At 41.6% G+C, this 27053-nt stretch overlaps 2 protein-coding genes across 8 annotated transcripts in view; one reads left to right on the top strand and one right to left on the bottom strand.

Annotated features, from left to right (window-relative positions):
* nr5a2 (nuclear receptor subfamily 5, group A, member 2) overlaps positions 1-8293 on the top strand; it is a 45576-nt gene extending 37283 nt beyond the window's left edge. The window contains exon 7 of the mRNA XM_027023982.2: positions 5412-8293. Within this exon, the coding sequence (XP_026879783.1) occupies positions 5412-5659 (248 nt within the window). The 3' untranslated portion in view covers positions 5660-8293. The remainder of the gene's footprint in view (positions 1-5411) is intronic.
* The window catches only part of LOC113586098 (adhesion G-protein coupled receptor D2), a 54714-nt gene continuing 35280 nt past the window's right edge, over positions 7620-27053 (bottom strand). For 6 of the 7 annotated variants that reach the window (XM_027023975.2, XM_027023979.2, XM_035523168.1 and 3 more), the window contains 2 exons: positions 18021-18103; positions 7620-9153 (listed from right to left, as the gene is read on the bottom strand). In XM_027023975.2, the coding sequence (XP_026879776.2) occupies positions 9031-9153; positions 18021-18103 (206 nt within the window). In that variant the 3' untranslated portion in view covers positions 7620-9030. Of the gene's footprint in view, positions 9154-11062; positions 11139-18020; positions 18104-27053 lie in introns of all 7 variants that reach the window. The other variant, XM_027023978.2, reaches the window with a different exon arrangement.

Below are 27053 nucleotides of genomic sequence, written 5' to 3'. Positions count from 1 at the left end.
ATACTAGAGAGTACAAGCTACTAACATGGTGGAATAAGTTACACCCCTGCCTGGCCTCCCGGCTCTCAGAGAGGAGGGCGCATTTTGGAGAGATGCAAAAGATCTGGTTCTTCAGTCAGCTCAAGCAACATTCAATAGTCCAACAAGAAAGGAGGATAGAAGTAACATAGAATCTGAGTGTGTGTGTGTCAGGGAGGGAGAGGGGTGGAATCTTGATATGGATTTACTGTCCTTCACTCACAAAATATACATCCCCAGGCACTCTGGTGAATTATTAATTTAAATTTGTCAAAAAGAGGGGAAAATAATAAGAAAAAAGATATTGATGGGAGGTTGCCTTTAATGACCTCATTAGGTTTGTGGTTTCTATGGGCGGTGTTTGGGCTGCTCCAGGACTTTAGGGGGAGATGTGCGGGTACTTGACCCCCTAATGATTTTCTGTCACGTTATTATAAACAAGAAGCTTTTGACGTACCCCTTCATTCTTGTGTGCATGCAATTAGAGGGTGTGAAAGTGGGCTGAATGTAAACTAGACCCTCCAGAGGGTTAGCACTGAGGTGGAGAGAGAGAGAGAGAGAGAGAGAGAGAGAGAGAGAGAGAGAGAGAGAGAGAGAGAGAGAGAGAGAGAGAGAGAGAGAGAGAGAGAGAGAGAGAGAGAGAGAGAGAGAGAGAGAGAGAGAGAGAGAGAGAGAGAGAGAGAGAGAGAGAGAGAGATTTCAGATTACTGCTTCGAACAGCCGGATAAACACAAATAAAAAACAAACCCAGCAGATACATTGTATCTTCATCCTTCTCAGGAACACTGATGTGTTCATTCCCAGCCCTACCCCTCCCGTTCTTATATCGTGTAGCATTCCCTTTGGTCTCTGATCTGAACCAGCTGCACCATCATTACCCTCTTCCTTCATCCCAGTCTTTTCCAGTCCTAGTTCGTCCAAGTTCCAGTTTCTCACCACTTCACTGTGGAGGAATTGGTGGAGTTGCGAGAGCAAGAGAGGGCCACAAGCTTGTTGCACACAGTCCCGCGCTGCCAGCCAGCCAGAACCATGCAGGGAGCTTTTCCTTCTGAGCCTGGGCGGTTCTGGTAGTATTTTCTTTGCACCAGCCTTATGTCTAAAGTGGAAAGCACGGTCAAAGGTCCATCTGTGCAGAGGGAACTGAGAGGCAAGTAGAGCTTTTTCTCCACTGGTTACCAGATACATAAGGAAATAATAATGATATTCCTATATTGCTTTCTGTGCCTGAAGTCTCTATACAAATGTCTGCAATTTAATACCAACATAAATTATATAGCAATTATTCACGCAGCATGTAGCACTTAATACTCAAGTCAGGCTAGGGATGAATAACCAGATGCCAATATGTTTCCCCTTCTTGAGAGGAGGCTACACACCTCACAGCCAGTGTTTATTAAAAGAAGGGCTTGCCCAAGTTTCTTGTGTTTATTTCATCATACCTAAGGCATTTTTCTCGCTCCACCAGCAATCAACCCCCCACCTGAAGCCCCAGGATTTTGCCCCCACCTCTGTGGCAAGCGAAATCAAACCCATCCTTGGGCGACTGGGACGCCTCTCCTACCTGCTTAACCCAGCAGCGCCGGGCAGAGTTTTTGACTTAATGCATCCCCAGCTGGAGCTGTCCTGTTTAATTCTCTCTCATAGAGTTGGCCTCTCCGGGCCCAGTGGGCCACTTTGACCAGGGAGTAGCAGATTGAGCCTTCATGCTTTATTCTGCCAGTGCTTTCCTTCTGGCTTTTCACAGCGTAGTTAGAAGGAACATCCCTTCGAGAAAGGAGGGAAGAGCTTGAGTCATTGATATGCATCATTAACACAGAGAGAGAGGGAAATGGAGAGTGAGTGAGTGAGTGAGTGGGTGAGAGAGAGAGAGAGATAAGGAGGGAATGAAAGTTTGTTTGACAAAAAGATGACCTGCGGACACCTGGCTTCATGCTCATAATGAACAGCTGCTTTCAGTGTTAAAGCCACTTTTCAGATTGGGATGATTTGACCAGCAGACAAACTAATATGGGTGCCATGTTTAGTTAGGACAGGTAATGACATTTACACAAGGTGATATTAGCATATTATTAGTATTCAGTTTAAAACATTCAGTAATGCTCCTCTTGAGAAATAGAGAACTAAAGCAGAATTTTGTGACAGTCTACAGCTGTAGCTTTTTGTGGCTGTAAAATTTTAAGAGCTACATACTGGAGGTTCCACTTCAAACATGGAACTGGAAGAAGTAGGTGGTGTGGGAGTGGTGCTGAGATCAAATGGCTGGTGGACAAGGTTTATGAACATCATCTAGTAGTTGTTAATAAGCAGGAGGTAAAAGATACACAAAGAATGATAAGATTAAGAGGGATCTGGTAAGGGCATTGTCAAGTAACAGTTACAGACACTCACAAGTAGTTTACCTACGGCATGGCATTGAAATACACATTACTATTTCAGCTCAACCTCTCAACATATTTTTAGAACATGCACTCACTAATATCTTCTTTTTCTTTCCAGTATCAACCAATAAGCAAAAGAAAAAGCTTGATTCAGCATTTGAGTAAATATTGTTGGAAGGTGAGCAGGTGGACATTGACCGTGGTCCCGTTCAGGCTGCGGTGTGTCAGACGGGGTAGTGGTGGGCCTCCCCATCCTGACTCTAGGCCAGAGGGCAGCGGCAGCACCGCCCCGCTTTCTAATTGGTGTGTGCCTGGCACTTGGGTTAATGATGAACAAGAGTGATGGCGCGTGGTTACAGCGAGCTGCAAAGCAAAAGTGTAGAGAAAACCCAAGGTGCACCTTGCCCTTTGAACTCTGCAGTGGTCACATGCAGGAGCTTTAAACACACACAAAGGACACTGTAATGTAGGCCCACATGCCAAACACACAAACAGGCAGGCCCATCCCGACAGTGTTAAGCCTGTTACGTTTCACTGCCGTGCTGCCAAACAGCATGTTTTTCGATTAGGCTTGGTGCTGATTTGCTCTGAGAGGAAGTCTGTCAATGCTTAATGACAGCATCCTCCTGCACATGTCAGTAGATTCATCATTTGCCTTTCAAATTTCATGTTATGATTTAATTGGTCATTGATTAAACTATTAGATGTGAAAATCCATACCCAAGTGTATCTTCATTTTCAATATGCATACCAGTAAAATGAAATCAATACACCTTGGTTGTAGTGGGGGCAACGAATAATAATGGATCATAACTAAACAAAGAATGTAATTTTATATCTTTTAATGTTCCAGTAGTGATATATTTTTTTAGAAGCGCATCCAGTCATAACATCACGTGGTTTGGATGTTTACAATACATTTGGATTCGTGGTACTACACATGTGATTATATTTATATCAGCCCCAACGAGGGCTTGTTGGCATAGCTGGGGTGAATTCCCGAATCCCTTTTGGATCTTTTTTCCACTGGGAAAATCCTTTCTAATTAAAACAAGAAAGACAAAAAAGATCCTGGTGAAAGGAGGTAGATGGGGGTGGTGAATGGATGTGTAGGGTCGTCTGGCATGATCGCCAGTGAAATGAACAATGTATTGCACAGAACCTAAGGGTCTGCAGGCGAGTGTCTGTACAGCCGTGCTGCACACTGAGGCTGTCTCAAGTAAAAAAGTTCATAATTAGTCCCACAGTGACTAAACGTCGAGATAGAAGATAAGAGTGCTTACCGTGCAATGCTTTGACCTGACTGAATGGTAAATGCTGCCTTTTCTCTCCCTCCATATTTCTTTTGCTGTCAGCAGTGCATGATTGCACGTTTCTTGCTGTGGATAAATTAAACAAATAGTGATTCTCTCTCTTTCTGTAGCCTGACTTCTCACATATGGGAGAAGAGATCAAGTCATCGATCATTTGTGGTTTTAAAGACCCCTTCCCCCCCTTCCATTTTTTTCATGTTCAAAAGCACTCTCACAATAATTAGCAATTAAAATTGATCTTTTTTTTTTTGTATCATTTTTCTTTAATTAGTTTGGAAATCTCTGTAGTTCAGTCCTCATCCCCCCCCTCCCTCCCTCCCTTTTTTTTCCATTCATCACATAGCCTGAGAAATTTGAGCTGTGAAACCATGGTAACATTTTACATGCAGTCCTCTTAACCAGTGGGTTTAATGAGAGCAGTGAGCTGGCTTATGTGAACAGCGAGGGCTGGAGTTTGCTCATCAGGAGCTGCTTCACCTCCAGCCTCCACCTGCTATCACAGGCCTGGTTTGCCGTAACGGACATTCGGACCGACTTTCTGTGCTGTGCTCTTTCTAAACGTGGCTTGAACAAGTGCCTTCTGCACCCGGCCATTCAAAAGGCAAAAAAAAAAAAAAGTGACAGGGCTACAAAGCATAGTTTGTTTACCTTTTTGGGGGGGCCGGGACTAAAATCGCAGGGGTGGAGCAGGAGCTTTGTAATTAGTAATCTCCAGGCGGACCCCTCCCCCTTCCCTCCTTCGCCTTGTCCTGAGCTTGCCCACCGGTGTCACCCAGGGGTCAGGGAGAACATCTTCGCTGGAGCCATGAAGGACTCACAGCTCGTTCTACAGACCTCATTACACGCTGCTGTAACACCACCCCCACACCCGTTACACCCTCCCGCCCCTATATCCGGCGGCTGAGCCAGTCGAGATTATTTTTTGGGGAGGGAGAGCGGACAGCCAGCTGCCTCATTAGCCCTGGCCGGGCAGGTCCGGCTCCTTTCACAGTGGCTGGGAGGTGTCGGGGGAGGGCGCAGGGACCTGGGCCGTCTGTGCGCAGTGAAGGGGTGCAGTAACGGTCATGCTTCCACTCAACCCCAGGTCAAAGAAATTAATAAAAGATCACATGGTGCACAGCCCCTGCAACCCGATTAAATTTAGCCACTCACCAGGGATTCATTAGTGCCTCATACATTAAACCGCCAGCCATTTATCCAGGTAGACCTTCATGTGACGCTACAGAATACATGCTGTTTGCTACCAATGTCAGATATTCTCCTCATTGTAAGATTTTATATAAAAACAGTAATGTTGCTATGCAGCTGATTTATAGTCATTTTAATCACAAAAACACATTTCCCAATCATGCAATTTAGAGAGATTAATTTAGAGATATCAACATCTATATAGTAATTCTGAGATATCTGCTTGAGAAGGACTTACATTTCATGTCTGTTTTTGTGTTTTGTGGGACTAATAGCTATACTACTACAAGGCCTCCATGCATGTGCATAATTCACGTTCTCTTCGGCAGTACGTCCCTAGAGATCTCTTTCCCCCACTTGATTCCCTTTTCACGCCATATCTCCTGAGAAAAATCAGAGTTGAAAAAAAGGGAACAGAGCCCAAGATGAGCGCACATTCATGCATTTCATATGACCCGTCTCCTTCCTAGCTGGCTTGTGCCATAACCGTTTAGTGTGTCTCTCCTCTCTCCAGACGTGAAGAACCTGGAGAACTTCCACCTTGTGGAGAGCGTCCAGGAGCAAGTCAACGCAGCACTGCTGGACTATGTCATGTGCAACTACCCTCAGCAGACGGACAAGTTCGGCCAGCTGCTTCTGCGGCTACCTGAGATCCGGGCCATTAGTCTGCAGGCGGAGGAGTACCTCTACTACAAGCACCTGAATGGCGACGTTCCCTGCAACAACCTGCTCATCGAGATGCTGCATGCGAAACGTGCCTGAAAGTCGTGGGTGAACGAGGACGTACAGCAACCCAGCAAGCCATGCCCGCCGATCCCAGCGGTGCCCTTCCAGTTGAGCGCCGTCAGCCACCAGAGCCTCCAGACACTCAGACAGAGGCCTCACACCATGACTCCGTGGTATCTTTATGGTGTCCTGCATGGTTCATGTTGATTCCGTGGTTTGGTCCAAACAGGGAAAAGTAGAATAAATGAACACTTGAAAATGAGTTTGGCAGGGACCGTCCTCCACCCCCAACCCACAATCAAACAGAAAATCAAACAAAACAAACTGTGATATAATGACTTTTGATCTCTAAGTGCGAGTATCACTCATCATGTGGTTTCATGAGCAGCTGAACTAACTTTCACTAAGACAAGCTGGAGGGTTTAAGATAAGACTGTGACACCTCCTCTAAGAATTAAACTCATTTGCCAGCATTGGACCTGTATTTCAATTTAGACTCAGCCAAATGGCCCCCTAATGTCTGTTTTAAGGCACACAAGTCACGGCAGAGGTTGTTTTGTGGTATGAGGTGAACTGCATCGGATGGCATCTTGCTTTGCTTTGAGACTAGTTTGCAGCCCCTCACCAAAAAATGTGCATCAAGACATAAGAGGAAACACTGACAAACTGTATGTATCTTTTAGAATGGCAGGCATTTCTTCTTTTTACTCAAGATGCTAATATATGCCAAATTCTTCCCTCACAAAAAATCAATTTATGAACTTTTATCTTTAAACAAACAACCGTGTTTTCATTAATTAGTTATTGCATAGTTCAGTTTGCCAACATGGTTTTACCAGTTTGGTTATGGAGGGAAAACAGAAGATGATTATCTTCCTCTTAAGCTCCTCCTCCCATCAGAAGTTGGAATACATGGTTCCAGAGCAAAGTGGAAGATATACTGCCTCAGTCAAAACAAGACCAAAGCCTGCTGCAGAACAAACGAAAAGAAAAAAAAAGACACCAACCTTAACTATCAGTATTATGAATTTGTGATGTCACAGTTATGTGAGTCTTGCCTTATTTCATCACCATGCTAGCTAACTGTGCTGATGTGAACTATAACATGTAAAATAAAAAAGTATATATATATTAAGTATTAATGTAATACAATTAAGAAGAGACAAGAGGTGTTTACATTCATGTGGTCATGTGGGAGAGAACTGTGATGTAAATTGGAGGTGAGGTAAATTGCAAAGCAATGATTTCTTCTAAAAAAGAAAAATGTTTGTTTTTGTTATTGTTTGTTTTTTGTTTTGTGTGTGTACAGTTTTAATCTTGACCAGTACTTAATTATGTCGTGAGACACTAAAATCAGAAAGGAATCTCACTTAATATTTGTGTTTCAAACTTTTTGGTCTATTGATCAATTTTTCGCTGATTGTGCTTGCATTATTCTGTCAGTTTTATTTTGTAGAACATGATTTTATGTTCTGCTTTCTAAATGTATGTCACTGGTTAAGCTTAAAGATAAACATAATTTATTGAGTCCTGGTTTCACCATTGTGTGTTTAAAGCAGGAGGAGGTCATATACAATGTGTTTGTTTACTAAAGCATGTTTTCAAAAATGTATATACAAGATACAGTTGAGGAGCCACAAAATGATCCATTAAACCTCTGTTCATCTCACCACTGTAAAATTATGAGAGCTGTACTCAAGTGGGGTGACTGACCATTGCACCGCCTTCTACAATATGGTTTAAAACACATTTCCATCAGTTCTGTGTGTTCTATACCAAAGACAGCATCAGTCCTTTGACCTGTAATTACCTGTTCTGCATCACAATGAATGGACAACAGCTCTGAGCTTTTATCTTCATCTATTGATCAGTGTGGCATTCCATATGGCCTGCTGGAAGGCTCTGGATGTCTTACATAAATGTTGGGTCGTGATTAGTGTTGGGACAATAATCAATATCACCACTTAATGTTCGTTTCAGTCATTAATTAAAATAATTACCATGGTTATCACATTTATTGAATTTTCAAATGCACACAAAAATAAAATGTCTTTTACATGTTAGCATTATAATTCCCTTACGTTTAATCACCTTTGTATTAAAAAAAAAAATGTTTTTAGCTTACAAAACTTGTCCCACATCTACTCATGACATTTGATGGATTGTGTCTCACAAACCAGTGTAAAATGAAGTAAATTTTCTACAAGAATCAGAATGCTAAAACAGTGTTTGCTCAATAGGATGTACCAAGAAATACACATATTCCCTTCTATTTGCATATTTAAATCCAGAAGTTACACAGTCATATATTTCAAATTCTTGCCTTTTTTTTCTTTATTTATTTATGTAGTTTTTGTTTGTTTGTTTTAAGCCAATACAACCAGTCTTCGTGGGTTTAGTGGCAATATAAAATATATCCTCCATTTGTTATAAATTCAATGCATGTGAACACAGACAATCTTAAACCTAAAACTGCTATCTGCCCTTCATTACTATACAATTCCCCTCTGAAGTTTTGCAGCTGCCCTGTATGCTTAGAAACCTCTGAGCATTGAGTTCGGGAGCTATTTTACAAGCCCTGGATGCCATAGCCTGAGCCAGGTTCTGTCACAGCGTTTCCTTTTGGTGAATTCTAGCCCTCATATTTCAATAAACTAGTATTGCAAATCATTTCATTATTTCCTTATTCTGCCCTTACAGAGGTGTAGATAGTAAAGAGGTAGAGAAACATTCAGCAAATGTACTTAGAAATAAAACAAATTCAAGACAGCGCTACTGTTATTAACAATATAACCAAACAAGTATATTGGGTAATGTCTATTGGGTAAAATAATTTCAAGGTATTAATTTGAAATAAATATGGAAAGTGTTAGAAGAAACATCAAAAAATAATCAGTGAAAATATAAAAACTAAATACGTACATTGTAAAGATTTTCTGACTAATTTTGCGCTAATCAAAAAGTACATGGTTGGGACAGAAATGAGAACTTATGAAAAGGCTAGAACTTGCTCATATCCTAAATAAAGTAAGTTATTACATTTTGATAAATTTAAATATGAATTATTTAAAGTTTTTTGTTTTTGTTTTAAATAAATTGCAGCTCAATGGCAAGTATACAGGAAATTATTTCTAATATTGCAAAGCAAAGGGTTTCAGTCCTGAACCTTTGCAATTTTGTTTTTAAATACAAAGGAAACTGTGGGAATATATTAATTTGCATGAAATAGCATTATTTACAGTGCTTTACCCCATATATACAGTGTTGTGTTTCAGGGTGTGTTGTCTCTGATCATTTGTACAACAAGGACAAAATTTGTGAGGCTTTACAATGGGCACATGGAAAAACTGGACAAATACGGTTCACACTTGACACAAAATGTATGTCAGCTACAAAACAAAAGAGTATCAGCAGCGCTCCAAACCACTGTGCTGCTGTCGAGATGAGCTTAACGCTGGGCAGGACATCAGCTCAGCGTCCATGGGAACATGGAGACTGCATGAATCTGCTACACCCCCCAGAGGCTGCTCCTAAAAGAGGAAAATCACTCATGAAAATGAGGATGTTGCATTCTGTATTTAGTTAAATAAGGAAAAGCTACAAAAATAAATAAATAAATAAATAGATCCCCTCAACAGCACGAGCCTTTGGCTGTATGAGCAAGTCTTTGAAAAGTAACAGTAAATAGAAGAGCCTAGGGACACAAGACATTCAAAGCAAGCCTGTGTGAAAGCTATACCAAGTGCTGTGCTTTTTAAAATCAAGACCATGTATAAGGCGCAAGCTGTTCACACAGGCACAAATTACTTTGCTCCGGTTGTTTATTTTTTGGCCGTTGTTCAGGAACTGAGACACAAAGGATCGGATGGCTCTCAGCCTAGAGAAAGAAGATGCCACTCAGATGCAGTCAGTCAAAAATAGTACAGGAGTGGGCACAGAAACATCTGTTTCAGCTTTATCGAGCTGAAGCTCGGGACTGACAGAGCCACAAGATTTAGTAAGGCCCTCCATTTTGAGAGCCACCCTGCTGTGCTAGAGACTGAACAAAGGCAGTGTAACGATGAGGTAGGAGCCCCAAATTCTAGCCAACTTCATGGCTAGAGTCACAAGAAGGTAAAGAACTTTACGTATATTTACTAAGTATACTGCTTGAAGGAAGTATAAGTTTAAGCAAGTCAGCAAAATGGAAGTTCCAGCAAAGAGTTAGCAAAGCACATGTCAAAGAAAATACAGTCCAAGTAAGTGGTTAAATTGTTAGTTCAAAATAAACTTTTGGAGTATCTCAGAACTATTATTCCAATCCAGACTTTTAAACATTTGAAATGTAAGAATTAATAGGTGCATTTTAAACAGAATCACTTTGATTGTTATGCTAAACCTAACCTCCACATGCAAAACAAATGCAGGGGATTTGAAATGAACTACAGCCAAGGTCACAGTCCTTTCATTTAAATGCATGTATTATGCATAGGTTTATATAAAAAGACGAACCCCAAAAGCACTAATCTGTATTTGCTATCCTTATTAGTCATTAGAAAAGAGGAAAAAAAATTAAGCACCTGGACCTCGCTCTCAGCATTCCATTAATTAGCTGGACAATAGTACAACTTTAGAAGCAGAATTTTCAATTTTAAAATCAGGACAAAAAGACAGAGAGAAAACGAAGCCTATGTATTCAGCTTCTTCATGCTATACTGGCACTTAAATCCTACAGACCTTCCATAAATAAAAAAAAAACGACTCAAGGTTACGTCCGATTGAAAACCCCCACAAACAACCACTTCAGAAATCAATTTAGAGCCAGCGCTGGAGCATCTAATTCAAACATGTCGTTCTGTTAAAATGGTCACGTTCAGTCTTCAAAAACTCTATTTTCCCACTCATCTTTACCTGGGCATCTTTGTAAAAGTGATTAAAGTTCTGTGATATGAGGGCATAATTGCACAAGACTAAATGCTCAGTTCAAACTGCCAATCAAGCGTGAAAAAATGACCTTTTGTCCGAACTGTTTGGGTGACTGGCTGATCTGTAATGATCCACCAATTTATATGATTGGGAACCAAGCGCACAAGTGCAGCACCCTTGCTGCAAAGTGCAAATATGAACATTTCAAAATAAAATGGACATGTCAAATAATACATTTAATTTCTCTTGCAATCTCATGGAACATTTGAGATATTTAAAATGAGACATTTTCAGTAAAATCAATAAAATCTATTGGTTCATATTTGGGTCTTAATTAATTAATAATTAATCTTTGATTGGGATTAAACCTTTCCTTAAAAACCAGAGTAAATAGTAAATGATTGATGACCATTTGCCATATTGAGATCTGAATTCCCACTGACATATGTCTAATGTGCCATTGTTCTTAAATAGAGACAAATGTACAAATAGTCAAAGGTGTTTAGTTCTTTAAAATGAGGAATGAGTACATACAAGGTCATAGCTTTATTGTGTCTCATCCAATTCAATCCGAGTTGTTTCTTTGTTGGTTGACAATGTGACTGGGACCCTCAGACACACAAAAAAAGACAAATCAGCTTCATAATGCCATGCAAGGTCACTTCAGGCAGCCTTGAAGGCCCAGTGTTGGGCCGTGTACTAGGAATAAGGTACACTGAATCCCTTCACTCAGACACAGAAATGGGCTGAGATTCATCCCAAATATGTAAATGTACTATAAGACGCACAAACCCACACCCACCTGCACAAACTACATTAATATATACTTGCATACACATATATGAATGGAAACATAAAAAGTACTAAAAGTACTAAAACCAGACGTGTGTGCAACAAAACATGGTTCAAGTAAACCAGAACCAACACACACTGGGAAAACTGAACTCTGCGGAACCCCCATGTGGTGGAGCTTTGTGGAGGAGAGGTTGAGCAGGGCTCTTTCTCCAGTGAGGCTGGTCAACCTTGAATTGTGACTCATGGATGGAAAGCTCAGGAAATAACAGAGCAGAAGGGAGCAGACACGGGTTCATGCACACGCAGCATCAAAACAAACAGAATAAGGCGAGCGGCCCCGGGTCCCATAGCTTGCCTGATGCACTGGGGGCCCCTCAGACTCTCTCTGTCTCATGTACACACACATTACATCTCCAAAACTCTGGAACTCAGCATTGACAAGAATAACAAATTGAGAAGTAATGCAGCTCAGCAAAATGGCAAGATGTCACATAAGGAGCACAGCAGAATATTTTAGAATAAACCATTAGAGTTTAAAATAGAGTATACTGAGGAATGCATATAATGTTGACCTGCATTCCCATGTTCAAATTCCTAGATCTGAGTGTTTTGGCCCTCCAAGTACAGTATGCACAATTTTTCTTTCTCAATGTCAATGAGGAATTGAATTTAGATAGAGGTCTGTATTGGTTTTGTTCCTCCTTCTACACTAATCCAATAACTTAGATGCCTTTTTCCACATACTGCTCATCACCTCAAAAACTAGCCAAAAGACCTTCCATATCTACTTAACAGAGAACAATGACATTAAAAAAAGCAACTGCAGGATGTCTCAAGCGACACAGCTTAAGAGATCCAGCAGCAGGACATGAAAGGAAGAACCACTTGCTTCTTCCTTTTTCCACTCAGTAAATCTCACTTTATCTTCTTTGATAAACAGCTGTTCATCAACAGCAGATAGGAAATGGCAAATAAGTGGTTATTTAGTCTGCTAGCAGCTCCTCGGAGACCGCACGCTTCCCACTCCAGCAGTGGCTTCTCCAAAGCAGCCGCTTGATATCAGAGAGGCCTGTGCTCGCCAAATGAACATGACACGTCAGGGTAAGAAAAGCACCACCACATCACACGGGTCGGATCCCGGGAGCATCAAAGGGAACGGGGAAGGAGCTCCAGGGGCCTGCATCTGTTTGAGCTCGCTGAGAAGAACCCGACTGGATCTCGTCACCTGCACCAAGAACAGGCCAAGCCTGTCAAGCTGTCATTGACCTGTGACAGGCCGGTCCACCCCCCACCACTGCATGGGTGCATGCTTTAGAACGTGTGTATGTATATATATATATATATATATGTGTGTGTGTGTGTGTGTGTGTGTGTGTGTGCGCGTGCGCGTTTGTGTGTGTGTGAGTGAGTGTGTGCGTGAGTGAGTGTGTGCGTTTCTTTGGCAGGGTTGTAGGAGGTCCTAAATGATTTCATCTTAGTGTCTGAGCATGTGTGATGTGAATGTGTTCCACATATTAAAATTTCTTGTGATTTGTGAGTAGTGTTGCTTAACTTTTAGTTTTTTAGCTTTTTTGAGTATTGATAAAAGGGATAATAACCCACACTTGCTAAATTACATTTAAAATGCAAGACCTGAAACTTTTAAAAAGTGTAAAATCTTCAAAGAGAATGCATTCTGGAACTGATGTGAGATCTCTTTTGCACTTTGACTTCTGATCCATGGGTGCTGAACATGGCTGGAGCAGCAGCAGAGAAGCAGAGCACTACAGCTGGAGCAGGTGATTCAGATCAATCGTCTTTTGCATGAGAGGCAAAGATCTACAGAAGTCCCTAGTGTAAAGGCTTTAAACCCAGCCCTGCTACAGAACTGCTACCAATATGGGCAACATGGACAGAGTCCAAGGTAGTGATAGGAAGAAACAATCAACTCTCTCTCTCTCACACACACACACACACACACACACACACACACACACACACACACACATACACACACTCCTCAAGGTCTGAGCAAATGAAGGTAGTGATGAGTTGAGAGGGTAAAAGAAGGAGGTTATATTCACACATTTGTAAAAAACACAATATGTTTCTATTATACAGTATCTGAGGTATTGAGTCATATAATCATCAGTTACTCTACTGAGCATGTTTCATTGTGATCAAGCGTGACTGAGCTGCAACAAGATATGTTTGAGGAATTGCACCAGATGTCATGCATATAATAAATGCATTTGCAAAATGGACAAAATAGGTGCAAATTAAAATCACTCAAATTTGGATTTAAGGTTTCTTTCCCCCCCATTAGTGGCAAACACATACAAGTAGACCAGACAGTGTAAGCCTCCTCTGATATACACGTCAGGTTGAAATTTAGCGTCTATGAATAATGAACACACATGTAGCAGGGGAGCATCTTCAATGAGCAGGGAGAGAGCAGTACTACTGTCTCATCACAGATCTGGTGAGGTTCTTTAATGACTTCACCAGGAGACCACCGCAGGCCCCCAGGAGCACCTGCACACCGCCAACCAGAAGCACCACTCCTCGCGTGCATAGGCTTTCAATAATACATTTACCTAATCCATCTTCTGCTTGGCCATGTTAGTCAAGTGTGGCTCCAGACAAAGTCTTTCACACTGCTAAAATAAATCTCAAGCATCATCCATTTTTTATACCTTAAATGAGCAGAAGAAAAAGAAAAAAATAGTAAACGTGTAAATGTTTTTTTTTTTTTTTAAGTTGTAGCTTAAAACATTTCTTTTGGTGTTCACGAGCCCTTATTTGTGCATAGTGATTTAAACAAATAGTACATGTAACGAACAAGGGGTCATGTTCAGGTTGGTGTCCTGCACATCCAATGGCTTTATCTTAAGCTCCTGGCCCACATTGTGCGGTAAACAGGAAAATGCTTGCAGGATGGAAGGAAGTTACTTTTTTTTTTTTTTTTTCCAGAGTCTTGTGGACTGCTGCATATGGTGTACTTAGATCAATTTCTCAAAAATGCACTTAGAATTAACTAAGCGCGGAGAGGTTTTCAAAGATAAGAGCGAAACTCTGATGTTCCTTTCACTAACATTAACTGCTAAACGCCTGCATGTTTCCTTTTATTATTTTCGGCTTCTTCTCCCAGCTAGAGCAGAGACTCCAGGCAGTAGAACCGAGAACATGCTGTAAACATAAATTCCCTTTGTAAAATGTTTGACAGTTGTCTAATCTTTCAATGTTAAAATAATTTTAATGTTCAGGAATATTCTTTGAATATACTGTCTATTGAGTAGCATCTGATTTTAAATTCTACATAACATTTTTCGAGACAAAAAGCATAATTTGTATATAACATGAATTTGATTATTTAAAGGGCTGTGAAATGGTAATATTACAAATAAATCTTCTTTGGTTAGTTACAGTGCATAGGCGTCTGCTGCTTACATGGCTGCTGCTTACACTGCTGGTCCTGAATGATATGAGAATAGAGGCAACTTTCATTTCCAGCCTGAACAGTACTAAAAAGAGAGCACATTTCTCTAAAGTTTCCCAGCCATGCCAAACCTAACCATTAAATTATATGAATGTCTCCCAAATTATTAAATAGAAAATCATATTTAATATTACTTTCTGAATGTTAACTGGGCTTATAAAATCCATAACTGTAAGGTCCACAATACAGTCAAATGAGATAGTTGTATTAGGTTGCAAAACTTTAACCATTACACAGGTTTTATATAGTAGAATCCACTGACCTCCAGCTAGGTCGAGGGTCACATGCTATAAAACCCTAAACTTGGGGTCAACACAGGGCCTGTAGGAAGTGATTTCATGAGCAAAAAGCTAGGTCGTAGCAAAAGATGTCAGCTTGTTTTCCTTTTTTCATTTCCTGTTGTGTTCTGATAGGGACTTCCTCTCTAGTGGGAGTGGAAGTGGGTGTCACTCTCCAATCCACCCACACTATAAGCGGAAATATCCATCAGAAACATACCACCAACATTCCAATGGCGCAGAGGTGAGGAGGCGTGGCCAGGGGAGATGAGCAATTCTATGTGTCTTCTGCATCAATGATTAATCACCATTCTGTCTCCATGCTGGTGACACCAGGACGACTGTTTCCTGCCTTTTTAAAAATATATCACCCATCTATTTTCACAGCCATTCACAAAAACAAGGATTTCATTTTTCTGAGGATTTAGTTATCAGCAGAAAACACATCTGATATCTCTCAGTAGGTATCGCCTTAAAAACACCACCACCTGCAGCGACACACTTAAAAATAAATAAATAAATCACCAACAGCGAAGTGGCCCCAGCAACACATGGTACACCTGCATGGTGGTGTCCTGTAGCGGGCCTGAGCGGGCAGTGCGGTCAGCGTTGGTGGTCCGCCTGTCTTCCTGCTGCAGCCTGAGTCACAGTGACTCTCAGGCGGCTGGGGCAGCGTGACATAAGAGCACCGCTGCACTGCTCTCTTCCTCCGCTCGCTGAAAGATTAGTGGGAGCAAGTGTCCTGCTAACCCCCCACCCCCACCACCCCCCGGTGGGAAATAACATCCGCAGCCGTGTCTAACAAGGATGTGAGACGCCACAAGGGCATATTAACGGCAGGCCCCTGGACAGCCAGCCACATCTCTAGAACAAAGGACGGCACGGCTGCGACTTGCTGAGGATTGTTTTATATGGGACAATAGTAATGTATGGGCACCACTTCAAAGAGGATGAGGGGAAAAGGAGCTTATCTGCACTTAGGTTTTAAAGTATGTAGTGTTTTTCTTTATATGTGTAAAGGTTATTTTTATCTGATTTTATCAGAATTCCTCATAGGATGTGAAGGCAGTACATATCACCCTCACTGTTTCATTAGAGTAGGCTAAATATTAGCCAATTCGTTACTTATGCTGGGTCCGACAGAGTGTTCAAACCACTACAGGTCCCAGAGCTTCCTTCAATACATGTGCAAAAACTGTGCTTTTTGAGATGAGTGAAGACATGCATATTCCACTCATTGCTGATTTCACTCATGTCAAGAGCAGTTCTGGTATCTGTCTCCTCGTCTCTTGCCCTCATGATGTCAGACTTCTCATGTGGCCAGGCAGGGAGCAGTGACGACACAGTACACGCATGAACCATCGCCTTTGCTGCAGAGGGTCAGGAGACAGGAGATCCCTGGGGGCGAGTGAGAGATACTGGGCTTGTGGTGCGAGCGTGTGAGTGGGAGACAACTCGCCAGCCAAGAGGTCCCATGGCTGACAGCAGGTCCCCTGCCAGGATGTGTAACCGCACACTGCCAAAACAGGAAGCCCAGGAACTCCCCAAGTGACTGACACACTGGCTGGCTGGTGGAAGTCCTCAAAGAGCCCTGGAATCTCCATGCCATACTGTGATTGGTCACCCGGTCTGGGCATGATGAGTTGTCATTACATGTCACAGTACAGTAGCTGGCCCTGCTCTCACACGTTAAAGCACTGGTTTTAGAAGTGAATCGGTTCTCTGAGTCTGATAGTTCAGACTGATAGTTCTTAGTTCAGGTCTTCCGAATCTTCTTTCTTAAAAATACTGTTAAATAATAACACTAAACGGTCCTTAACATCACAGCAGCTTTGTCCAAAACATTTTTTTGCCACAAACAATCCATATTAAAATGCATATGCATGTATATTGACATTTTTCAGTAAAATAACATATAAGTCATGAGAGGAGAGAGAGAGCTATATAGCCCTATTCCACATAAAATGATCATGTGACTGTGAATGTATACGTGTATGTTTAGGAGAAAAGGGGTGGCTTTCATATTTATTGAGTGTGGATTTGAAAATCTGAAGGACACAGAAGGCCCAAATTAGATGTGTATGAGGTTCTCCATGTCAAATGGGATCAATATGTGGAGATTTCAGCACTGGACCAATTTAAAGGGATGAAAACACCCAACATCATAGGGCCTGTCTGCCTGGCACTTCGCAGGACTTTAGAACAGCTGAGAATGATCAGCAGCCCTGTGTGGCGAGATGGGTTGCTCTGTGACAACAGCGATTTGTGCGGATCATCCGAGCATACCCCGATGAGTGCTGTTCAACCTTTCGCCCCACCTCCAACTTGCCTTGTCCACCAGCTCCCTGAGGATTTACTGACGCAGGAGTGCTTAGCCCAGTCCTATGACCTTGGTCAGGGACTGAGTTGCCTTCCGCACCGTGTACACCTCAAATTGATTCACACCTCTGGGAACACCAACAATTTCCATGTAAAATCTCCAGTGAACCAAATTGTATATACTTAGGTATTACATTTCGATCTCGACTAGGCAAGAAAGAAAAGCAATGCCCAGAAGTCAACCTCTCACAGAGTAGATGGGGACCACCCAAAAAAAGAACAAAACATTTGGAAAGGGCTGGGTGGGGTTTAACTAAGTAAGTTCCATTCATTTTAAAGTCAGTCTGTTGGGCTGAGCTGGCTGGGTGCAATTACAGACAAACTGAGGCAGGACTGTCGTTCCCTTACTCTGGTGACCACCAGAGGGCCGCTGCCTTCAGTGTTCACTCTGCTTCCATAACATGCAACTCTGAACATTTTCAAACAGTTCCTTACATAGGCAGTTAAAGGTGTGAATTAAGTATTTAGCAATATGTAAACTATGGGTCAAATTTGAAGTGAATGACATGAGGAAATAAAAATTAGGTGATGGCTTAACCTAACTAGTGAGGCGACGGGTTACCTGTCTAGTCACGTGGATGCAGCTAGCAAGACAGCAGGGATCCTCTTTCAGGTTGCCATGGGCACAAGTTAGGATTATCTGTCCTGTGGAATATCATGAAAAGATCACATGATGAATCAGTGAGACAGACAGAAGAGCTCAGGTATGGAGGACTATAGCCTTATCTTCTACAGTACCACCCAGCACACCTCAAAGATCGTGTGCTGAAGCTGTCATGAAGAAGATGGGTTCCCACCATCACACATGTTTTTAGAATGAGAATGTTTTTTTCCCAAATGGAACCAGTGACCATCACACATGTTTTTAGAATGAGAATGTTTTTTTCTATTCGGCAACAAAGGTCATGGAACATGGCCAATGATAATAACTGGCATGTGATCCATATTGCCTGCTATTACCTGTAATGGCCAAAAAGTATAAACTGTGCAGATTTATGATCAGCTATTGTCATGAGGCCACAATTGTACGCAAGAGACCGGCTGATGCTCATCTCCCATCACAGGGGGCTCAGGTCCCAACTGGTAGGATTCACTTCATTAGCTCATTTGCAGTTAGTTCAGAATGTGGCTGCGACATTGCTCACCAAAAAAAAAAAAAAAAAAAAGTACAACATTACACTAACTTTAGCATCCCTTCACTAGCCAGTAGGGTTCAGTTTAAGGTTCTCCTATTTGTTTTTAAAGCTACCAGTAGACTACCTCCATACATAATAGATTTGCTACACCCTTACACTGCCTCCAGGTCATTGAAGTCATCAGATCAGCTACTTGTGGCTGTCCCCTGGTCTTGGTTGAAGCTGAAGGGTAACTGTGCCTTTGCAGTTACTGCACCTCAGCTGTTGCTGTTTTGAAATCTACACCTAAAACTGTTTTCCACATTAGCAAAATGTGTACAGCATTTTGGTCAACCTGTTGTTTAAAATGTGCTTTATAAATATAATTTACTTACAAACTCGAGGTCACAAAGCTGCTGTGCTACCTGGAATCTATACAGCATCTTATTGTGTGTGGTGTCCATAGTAGCGTTACGTCATGTTAAGGTCAGCAGGAGGCATTGACCATTTTGTTCTGCATGAATAATACTCACATTTTGTTGTTTGTTGTCTGCTAGCCAGATTAAATAGAGTGACCAACACTTCTGCCAGTGATGCGCTGACCCCTCCACTTTCACCGTGCTCTGGATACTTAAGATGATAACAGTGGTCGGCCTTTGCATGCTCACTCCTCACAGTGGCATGTGTTACCCACGGTGTGGCACTTGTTTTCCACAAAGCTACACTCTAGTACAGAAGGTATCATCATTAAATCTATAAATCAAAATATAGTATGTAGTACGTGTATGCGATAGCTGTTGTCATTTTTGTAGCCTCAGTCACAGTCATATAATGAGGAATTGTTCCGTCCTGAGTTCATAGTGCAAAAGTGCCATGTGACAGGGTTAATCATTTCCTGAGAAGGGTGGGACAGTATAGCCTGGACTCATTCTGTGCATCACCATGAAATGGCTCCTCATCAGAAAGATCTTCATTGCTCTCTGTCTCATCTGCGTGGAGAGAGGAGGAGGGACGAGTGGCAGAGAGGCGGGTCAGGAGTGGAGAGGTCAGGGGATTCAAGGAGTCCATCACTCTGAGGGAAGCAAGTCACTCAGCTTTGTGTGTGTGTGTGTGTGTGTGTGTGTGTGTGTGTGCGCGTGTGTGTGTGTGTGTGTGTGTTTCCATGAAAATAGAACAGCAAATGTTTTTTTACGAGTAAACAAGTTGAGTCAAAGGCACAGGAAAGCTAGCCGAATGTCTCCTAAGCATCTTGTTCTTATGGAATCAACCAATAAACAGAACATATTAAAGACTATGGCAAGGTGGATTATCAAGATAAATTGCTAGATGAATCAAGTTAAATCTGTCCATTTTGTTATGCTACCAGTCCCACATCGCTACCTCTCACTTTGTTTAAATCTGGGCTCCTAATTGCAGATTACTGCAAATTCACAGTAAGTTTTGTATGGGACAGGAGTAACATTTGATTGTGGTTTGACTATGTTCATATACCAAACCAGTAGCAAAGCATCTGTGCAAATCAGCTTTATATGTATGTAAGCAGCACCTAGAGGAGCTATGTAATGTTAAACTAAGGAGTATTAATGAAACTGAAACTTGGACAACTGCAGATTACCTTTACTTGAATTTTCCCCAAAAATATTACAAAATAAATGTCAAAAGTCCACTTTATCCTGAAAGAAGAGGATATACTATGCTATGTACTATTACACAAACAAGGATCTGCACACAGTTTGGGTACAGGAAAGCCCAAACTTGTGTGTTGTGTTATGTGTCTGCAGGCCATGCACTGCTGTGTCCAGACTGACTAGGTGAAGCGTCTAGTGTGTAGAATGCTGCACAAGCACATCATGTTTTTCCGACATTTCCTTCTTTCCTTTTATTTCTTTATCGTTTTTTTAAGGGAGCTGGCTGAGAAATGGGACGTGCTATCAGATGATGAAACAATTATGCACTGATTCCAGGAAATAAAACATTTCTAATAAACCTTCAATGAGAATTATCTTTAAAAAAAATATATAGCAAAAAACTTGGCAAAAACATGGCTCAGGAAGTTTTTACTTTCTGGAAAAATCTGGCCATGATGTCTTGGCCTGCGCTCTCTCATTCCCACACTGAGACAAGCCAGGCACTGCAGGATAATCACCATCTAATAGGAGAGAATATTGAAAGCAGCAGCTCAAGCACCGGATCCTCTTTCCTACCGCGCTCTCTTTCTTCACTGGCAAAATGTTAGCACATGGCCGCACGAGATATTGATAATTTTATAACATAGCAATCAGCTATAACAAAAACAAGAGCTCTTTTGGCTGACGTTCACTTGCTGTTTGCTTTGGGTGCTCCTCCTCGGAGGGCAGGAGGAAGCTGCTTCTCTGGCAACTTTTGAAAGGTCAAAACCCTTGATGGCATCTCCGACTCCGATCCAAAAAGCAAAAAGAGCCGAAGAGCTTTTATTAAAAAAAAAAAAAAAAAAAAAAGTAACATACAGTCACAGACCTTTTTTACAGCTCACACATTGCCATTGGCAGGCATTAGAAAAGTGAAAACAGAGGGAGGGAACCCAGTAAAACAGGCTTGTGTTCAAAAAACTCGCCTTTGAACGGGCATAGGCATATGAAGAGTGGCCGGCACACAACACACCTGCTTGCTTGTTGGTATTTTGGTGGTGTTGTTTTGTTTTTAGGTTTATTTATTTAGTTGTTGTTATTGTTTTTGCTGTTTTTTTTTTTTACCTTTTTAATTTCCATAAGATTAAGTTTTAAGGTTGTTCCCTCTCAGGTGTCTTATTTGTCCTGCATGGCTGTTGCATGCTGGGAGAGTCGTGCTCGCATACGGGGCCCCTTTCTAATGATTTCCTGTACCTGCACATCTGCTGCTGTTTTAATTAATACTCTAAGGAGGCTCATCAGAACTAATCAAAAACATTGTCACTTAGGAGACCTGGGCTTTGTTGGAACAGAAGTCAATACTGTCCATGGCAGGGCTGAGGGAGCTCACTACAAATAGGTTACTTAATTGCCCCTCATTCTGATAACAATGGAAACAATCAATGTGAGAGAAAAGAAAAGACTTACACAATTTGGGCGGCCTGTTTCTTTTAAGACAGTGATGCTCTACTGCGTTTATAAGGCAGCATGGTGAGGAGCAAAATGCCATCTCTATTCTGCCCTGTGCTTTGCCAAGCTTCTTTTTCATTGGGGGTGTGGAGGGCTGGGCAGGTAGACGATAGTACCAGAGGTTGCGTCTGGCTGTGCTGCAACGCCATCCTTGATTTATGGGCGACGGCTGACCTCTGAGGCCGTAACACGGTGATGGGTGACTGGCTCTCAACGGTAAGCTACTGGCACTTGACAAAGTGCCGGCAGCAGAATGAATTTACTTCTCTTTTCCTCAATCATCAACAGGCAGAGCGGCTGGCTGCCCTGACCCCCTCTCATCCTGACTGCTATAACAAGATCTCCCATCTCAGGCAAGAGTGCGCGAGAGAGAGGGCTTGAAAAATTTACTGTCACATCTACTTTCCAATGAGCCTCGGTGAGCACTTCTTTCACCTTCAGGTTGCTTTGTGAGTCCATGGAGAGAGGGAGGAAGGCAGAGAGAGAGGTAGACTGAGAGAAAGAGAGAGAGAGGGGACAGAGTCAGTAAGACAAACAGATAGACAGACAGACAGAGACGAGGGGAGGGGAGTGTTGGGTCAGTAGGGACACTAGCAAAGCACTAAATGCGTCAGACAAACTTTCTACCGGAATCAATTTCCAAAGCTTATCACCATAGGCACTTTCCCTCCCCCTTTCATGCCTTTGGAAGCCCTGTCTATGTTTGCCTTCATCAACCAGATAATACCTAAATGCCAGTTAAATTTAATAACCAATAAATCTTCAAGAGCATTGAAATTTTACATCCCCTGCCAGCAGTGGTGTATGTTGTGAGTGATGATAAATTAGATGCCACAACACACTACACACAACAACCAAAGGTGTGCTAACTGGTACTGTTCCTTTTTTCTTCTTTTAATTGATGCACCACTTCTGCCTTAATGCAGAAATCCATTCGGTTTTATTGTTGTTACAATAGCATGGAGGGAACATGGAGGTACAAAATGCATAATTTTCTAAAGAAAACTTTTAAATTATCCCACAGTGTAAATGTTGGCCCATTGCAGCAGCTGAGACACAGTGGGTTATAATTGAAAATAAAAAAGCCATTTAAAAGACATTCAATAAGCCGCTGAGAAATTGATCAGGCTATAAAAGCTGTCCTTTCAGGGGCGGGAGAGGTGGGGCCAGTACGACGAGCCTGACGCAGCACTATCCCTGCAGGCTTTGCTGTCTGCACGGAGTTGCCATCAAACACAGCTCTCCAACTAGAGAACTTTCTCCAGTGGTCTTAGGATTAAAGCAAACCCACATATCCATGTGTTCTTGGCAGCTTCCTATCCACTCCAACACCATTTTCTCAGGATCAAGACTCTTGGCAAAAATGGAAATTACTTAGTTTATGTTAACATTTTGTAAGGTCTCAAAGAAGATGATGAAAGAGCAAAACAAAAAGGGCAACACAGACACATTTTATATATATATATATATATATATATATATATATATATATATATATTTTTTTTTTACACCACCACTTCTTTAACTTTCAATTCTCCTAAGCATCCCTGCTTCACAGCCCTTGGCTATTGCCTTTCTCAATCTGTCCCTGGGGATACGGGAGTTATGGGCCCTGTCGATTGAAGAGAAAGGGATGTTATTCCCCTGTCACCCACAGCAGCTCCTCCGGCAGCCCTATCCTGATCTACGGCCACTACGGTGGGGAGAAGTGTCTTGATGCGCCATTGGTTTCAAGTGTTGTCACCTCCCCCCTCCCCCAGGTCCACACCCTCCAATGGTACCTGCTTGACCCCTCACCAACCTTTCGCAAATTCCCCCTATCCCAGCTACTGGGCCCTCCCAAGGGCAGAGATGTCACACGGTGTTAGAGGAGGTCACACCTAAAGGGACATGGCTCACTGATTGAAGACCTTTGTTTGGCGTCAGAAATTAGATCAAGTGACGGCCAGGTAGCATTTACCCGCAGTAGGTTCCTACTGTAACAAATGCACAGCTGGTTGCACTAACAGAACAATACCAAAGGAAGGCAATGATCAATGGGAAAGCAGGGTTTCTATGTAAAACAAAAAAAAGCCTATATTTAACATTTAACCTCTGAGGAGTATGATTATACTGATGTGTGGGCTCTGGGAAGCAAAATCATTGTACTATTAACTGCACTTTGGAATTCTAGAATGTTATGCCATGAAAAACAAAAAAACCCACTACAACAAAACAAAACAAAACAAAACAAAAAAAAAAAGCTCACTTTGCAGTCTTATTTTATAGTATTTTCTGAAAGGGTTAACCATCTTCATATTTTTTCTGTTGAAAGCCTACACCTAATGACATTTTCATCAATCTCATTTTAATCCCAGTGTAATTATATAGCATCGAGCTTTGACTGAATAAGGTTTATACAATACAAAAGTATTTCAGTGCGGTGCCTGCCTCCTTGTTGCCCACGGAACGCAGAATGTTGAGGGAATTTCATCTCAAATATACATACACATGAGTACATGTGAAGTGCACTGAGCACTTGTCCTATTAGCAGACATCTGTGAACATTTAGGGAGAGGCCTGGTGGGAAAGAGAAGGGCCACAGCCCAGCAGAAACCCAAGACGGGACGTTAGAGTGGGCATGTCATGAACTTGACACCCAGCCCTTCTGCTAATCCCTGTAGAGAAAATATCAACTGTCTATTTACTGAATAACAAGATTCATAAATGTAATAAATATCTTTACAGAATGGGCACTGCATAGAGCTGCCATCCATCATAGGTCCCTTTACATGGAACGCTATTACAACAATAGGTCCTATTAAAACTTTTCCATTATCTTTTTTTAGTCATGTATAAAGCAGAGCCTCCAAGTTCCTAAGCAGAAACAAATTCCACTTTCCTTGCAATCTATTAGTACTGACACCACCGCCTCTCCACAGACTTGCTACACTGGAAGTTATGAGTAGTTTTTTTTTTTTCAAAAGTCTGTTCAATGTAGTATGTAGAACAGTGTTTGCCCATTCCTGTATAGTAGCACTGTACAATTTTATGATTTCAAAAGAACCTGGATATTGGTCAGTGGGTTGAATCAGGTCTGCTAGGGCAGGGAATATATTTAGCTGAATGAGGCTGTGCTTCTCCGAGGCCAAACTGGGACTACTTATGTGCAGTATTTATATTAAAGAAATGCATCAAAGAGTTTCCAGACCTAAAACAGCAATTTAAGTGACCACAGCAAACAATCTTGTACTCTGAATAGTTGAAACTTTTCCCATTATATACATTTTGCAACATGTTTTCATAATATAGGAACATTTTATCTTCCAGTGATTTGAGAAAAACACAACGAAGGTGGCCAGCGTGAATGTGGCATGGGAGAGGAATGTAAACAATTGCTCAAGTGACATGTCAGCGTGCTTGCTGTTTATTTGGGTATTTTCAAGAATAAGCTCCAATCAAGAGCTCAGCTCTTGCGTTCCTCAGCAACACAACCTGATTTGGAATCAGGTTTTTACCAAACACCAGAGAGCTGCTGTAATGCCTCTGTACATAGAAGTGCCAAGGCCAGATCCGGTCTGACTACACTTACAGAGGAAAGAATAAGGGTAAACAAATAAAGGGAAAGGGTACATTTTACTTAGTTCCAAAGACTCCAATTGCAGACTCCTCTGATGCTTTTTTAGCTTTGTTTAAGGATGACAGACAATCAAATAAAATACAGAGGTTTGTATCCTAAAGCAACTTTCCTATAAAACTACTATGCAAAATAATCTATGGTGGGCCTCCTATTTGTTGTGAAACACTTGCACTTGCTCGCGTGGTCCAAACTTCCAAAAAGCGACACCTAAAAGATACGCTGATTCCTAACTCATGAAGACAGCGATTGCAGATGTGTAGGAGTCGAGTCTCGCCTGCCAACATTGCACCACTGCAACCAGAATGAAGAGCAACACCCTTACCTGTGACCACTGGCCACTGCTGAGAGAACAACCAGAACAAATCACCAGAGCAGGCATCTCTCTCTGCATGCAGAGGAATACTCCACTGATGACGACATAGCTTTTTGATAGCTTTTTGTTTTAAATTGCATCAAATATCCAGTGAAAAGTAAGGGTGCTTTGTACCAAAAACTCCATACCAAGAAATTTATATATATATATATATATATATATATATATATATATATTTATATATATATTATATTTTAGCCAACCTATATACAGTACTTTAACACTGTTAGACTCAGTTTCATTTGACAGAGGTCTTAGGGCCACTTCTGCTTAAAACAGAACAAGATAAAGACGAAATAATACCAGAGACTCCTGGAGAACTCTGTATGTAAGGACACGCTGCATTAGCACTACCACCGGCAACCTTCAACCTAAAAGGAACTGTATTTACAATATGTATTGCAATGTAGAGCAGGGAATATCACTTTTCAGTCCTCCTATATCAAAGTTTGACCTATACTCCATCTCACAGCTAAAAAGGCACTTGTCTGCTTTCACTGTGCTGTTTAGCTAAGTACATCCCAAACTATTTGTTGTACTCAACAAATGCAAACCACAGTCTTGGAGGAGTTTAAAGTATAAACTGATCAAAACCATTCTTAGAGGGTTTATATTTCTTGCTGCAGCACTTGCAAAGAACTACTTGACCTTATCCATAAGGGACACTATAAGGAGCATTATTAGTGGTACAGAAATACAACTTTATACGCAGCCATGTGCCGCCCACTACATCGAGGACCTCTCTTCACCGTCTGCATGCTTATGCTCAGCTTCCACATCGTTCACTGCCTCTCTCCTCCTGTTTCTCTTCCTGGTCGCCAGATGCGCCATATAGCGCCCCAGCGTGCAGGAACAACAGCCTTTAAAAAAAATCGCATGGTTTTAAAAATATATTCAATCACGCTCTGTGTTGCATAGGATTATAGTGTGAGTCTCGTAAGAATGATTAGTTGCACTGTTTGTGTATGTAGGGCAGTGCACACTGCATATGCATACAGGGTCTGTGACCATGAAGCATCGTGCCCTTAAAAAATAATTTGCTTGCCTGTTAGTGTAGTAATGGGCTGGATAATAATGGCTGTCAGTCAACATTGAGTGGGTGTGCATACTTTTCCGTCTCATCTTTGATTTGCTATGTCATGTATCATTGGGCATGGGAAATGGATACACAGACAATATTGGGAAAATGTTTTTAATGTTTTGTGGAAGTGCTCTTAAAAAGACTAAATAACACAAGATAATTAAATATGTGCTATGCCAATGTGAAATACTTTTAAGGAATTTATCCAAAATTCCTTGGATGTTCTGTACTCTCGCTGTAGTTAGTGACTATTCGACTTTGGGACATCGATGGGGAACTGTGACCTCTGAG

This window comes from Electrophorus electricus, chromosome 26, assembly GCF_013358815.1.
Source record: "Electrophorus electricus isolate fEleEle1 chromosome 26, fEleEle1.pri, whole genome shotgun sequence".
In the NCBI taxonomy this organism is placed as follows: domain Eukaryota; kingdom Metazoa; phylum Chordata; class Actinopteri; order Gymnotiformes; family Gymnotidae; genus Electrophorus; species Electrophorus electricus.
Note: the sequence above shows the minus strand (reverse complement) of the source record. Positions and strands in the feature narration are given on the sequence as shown.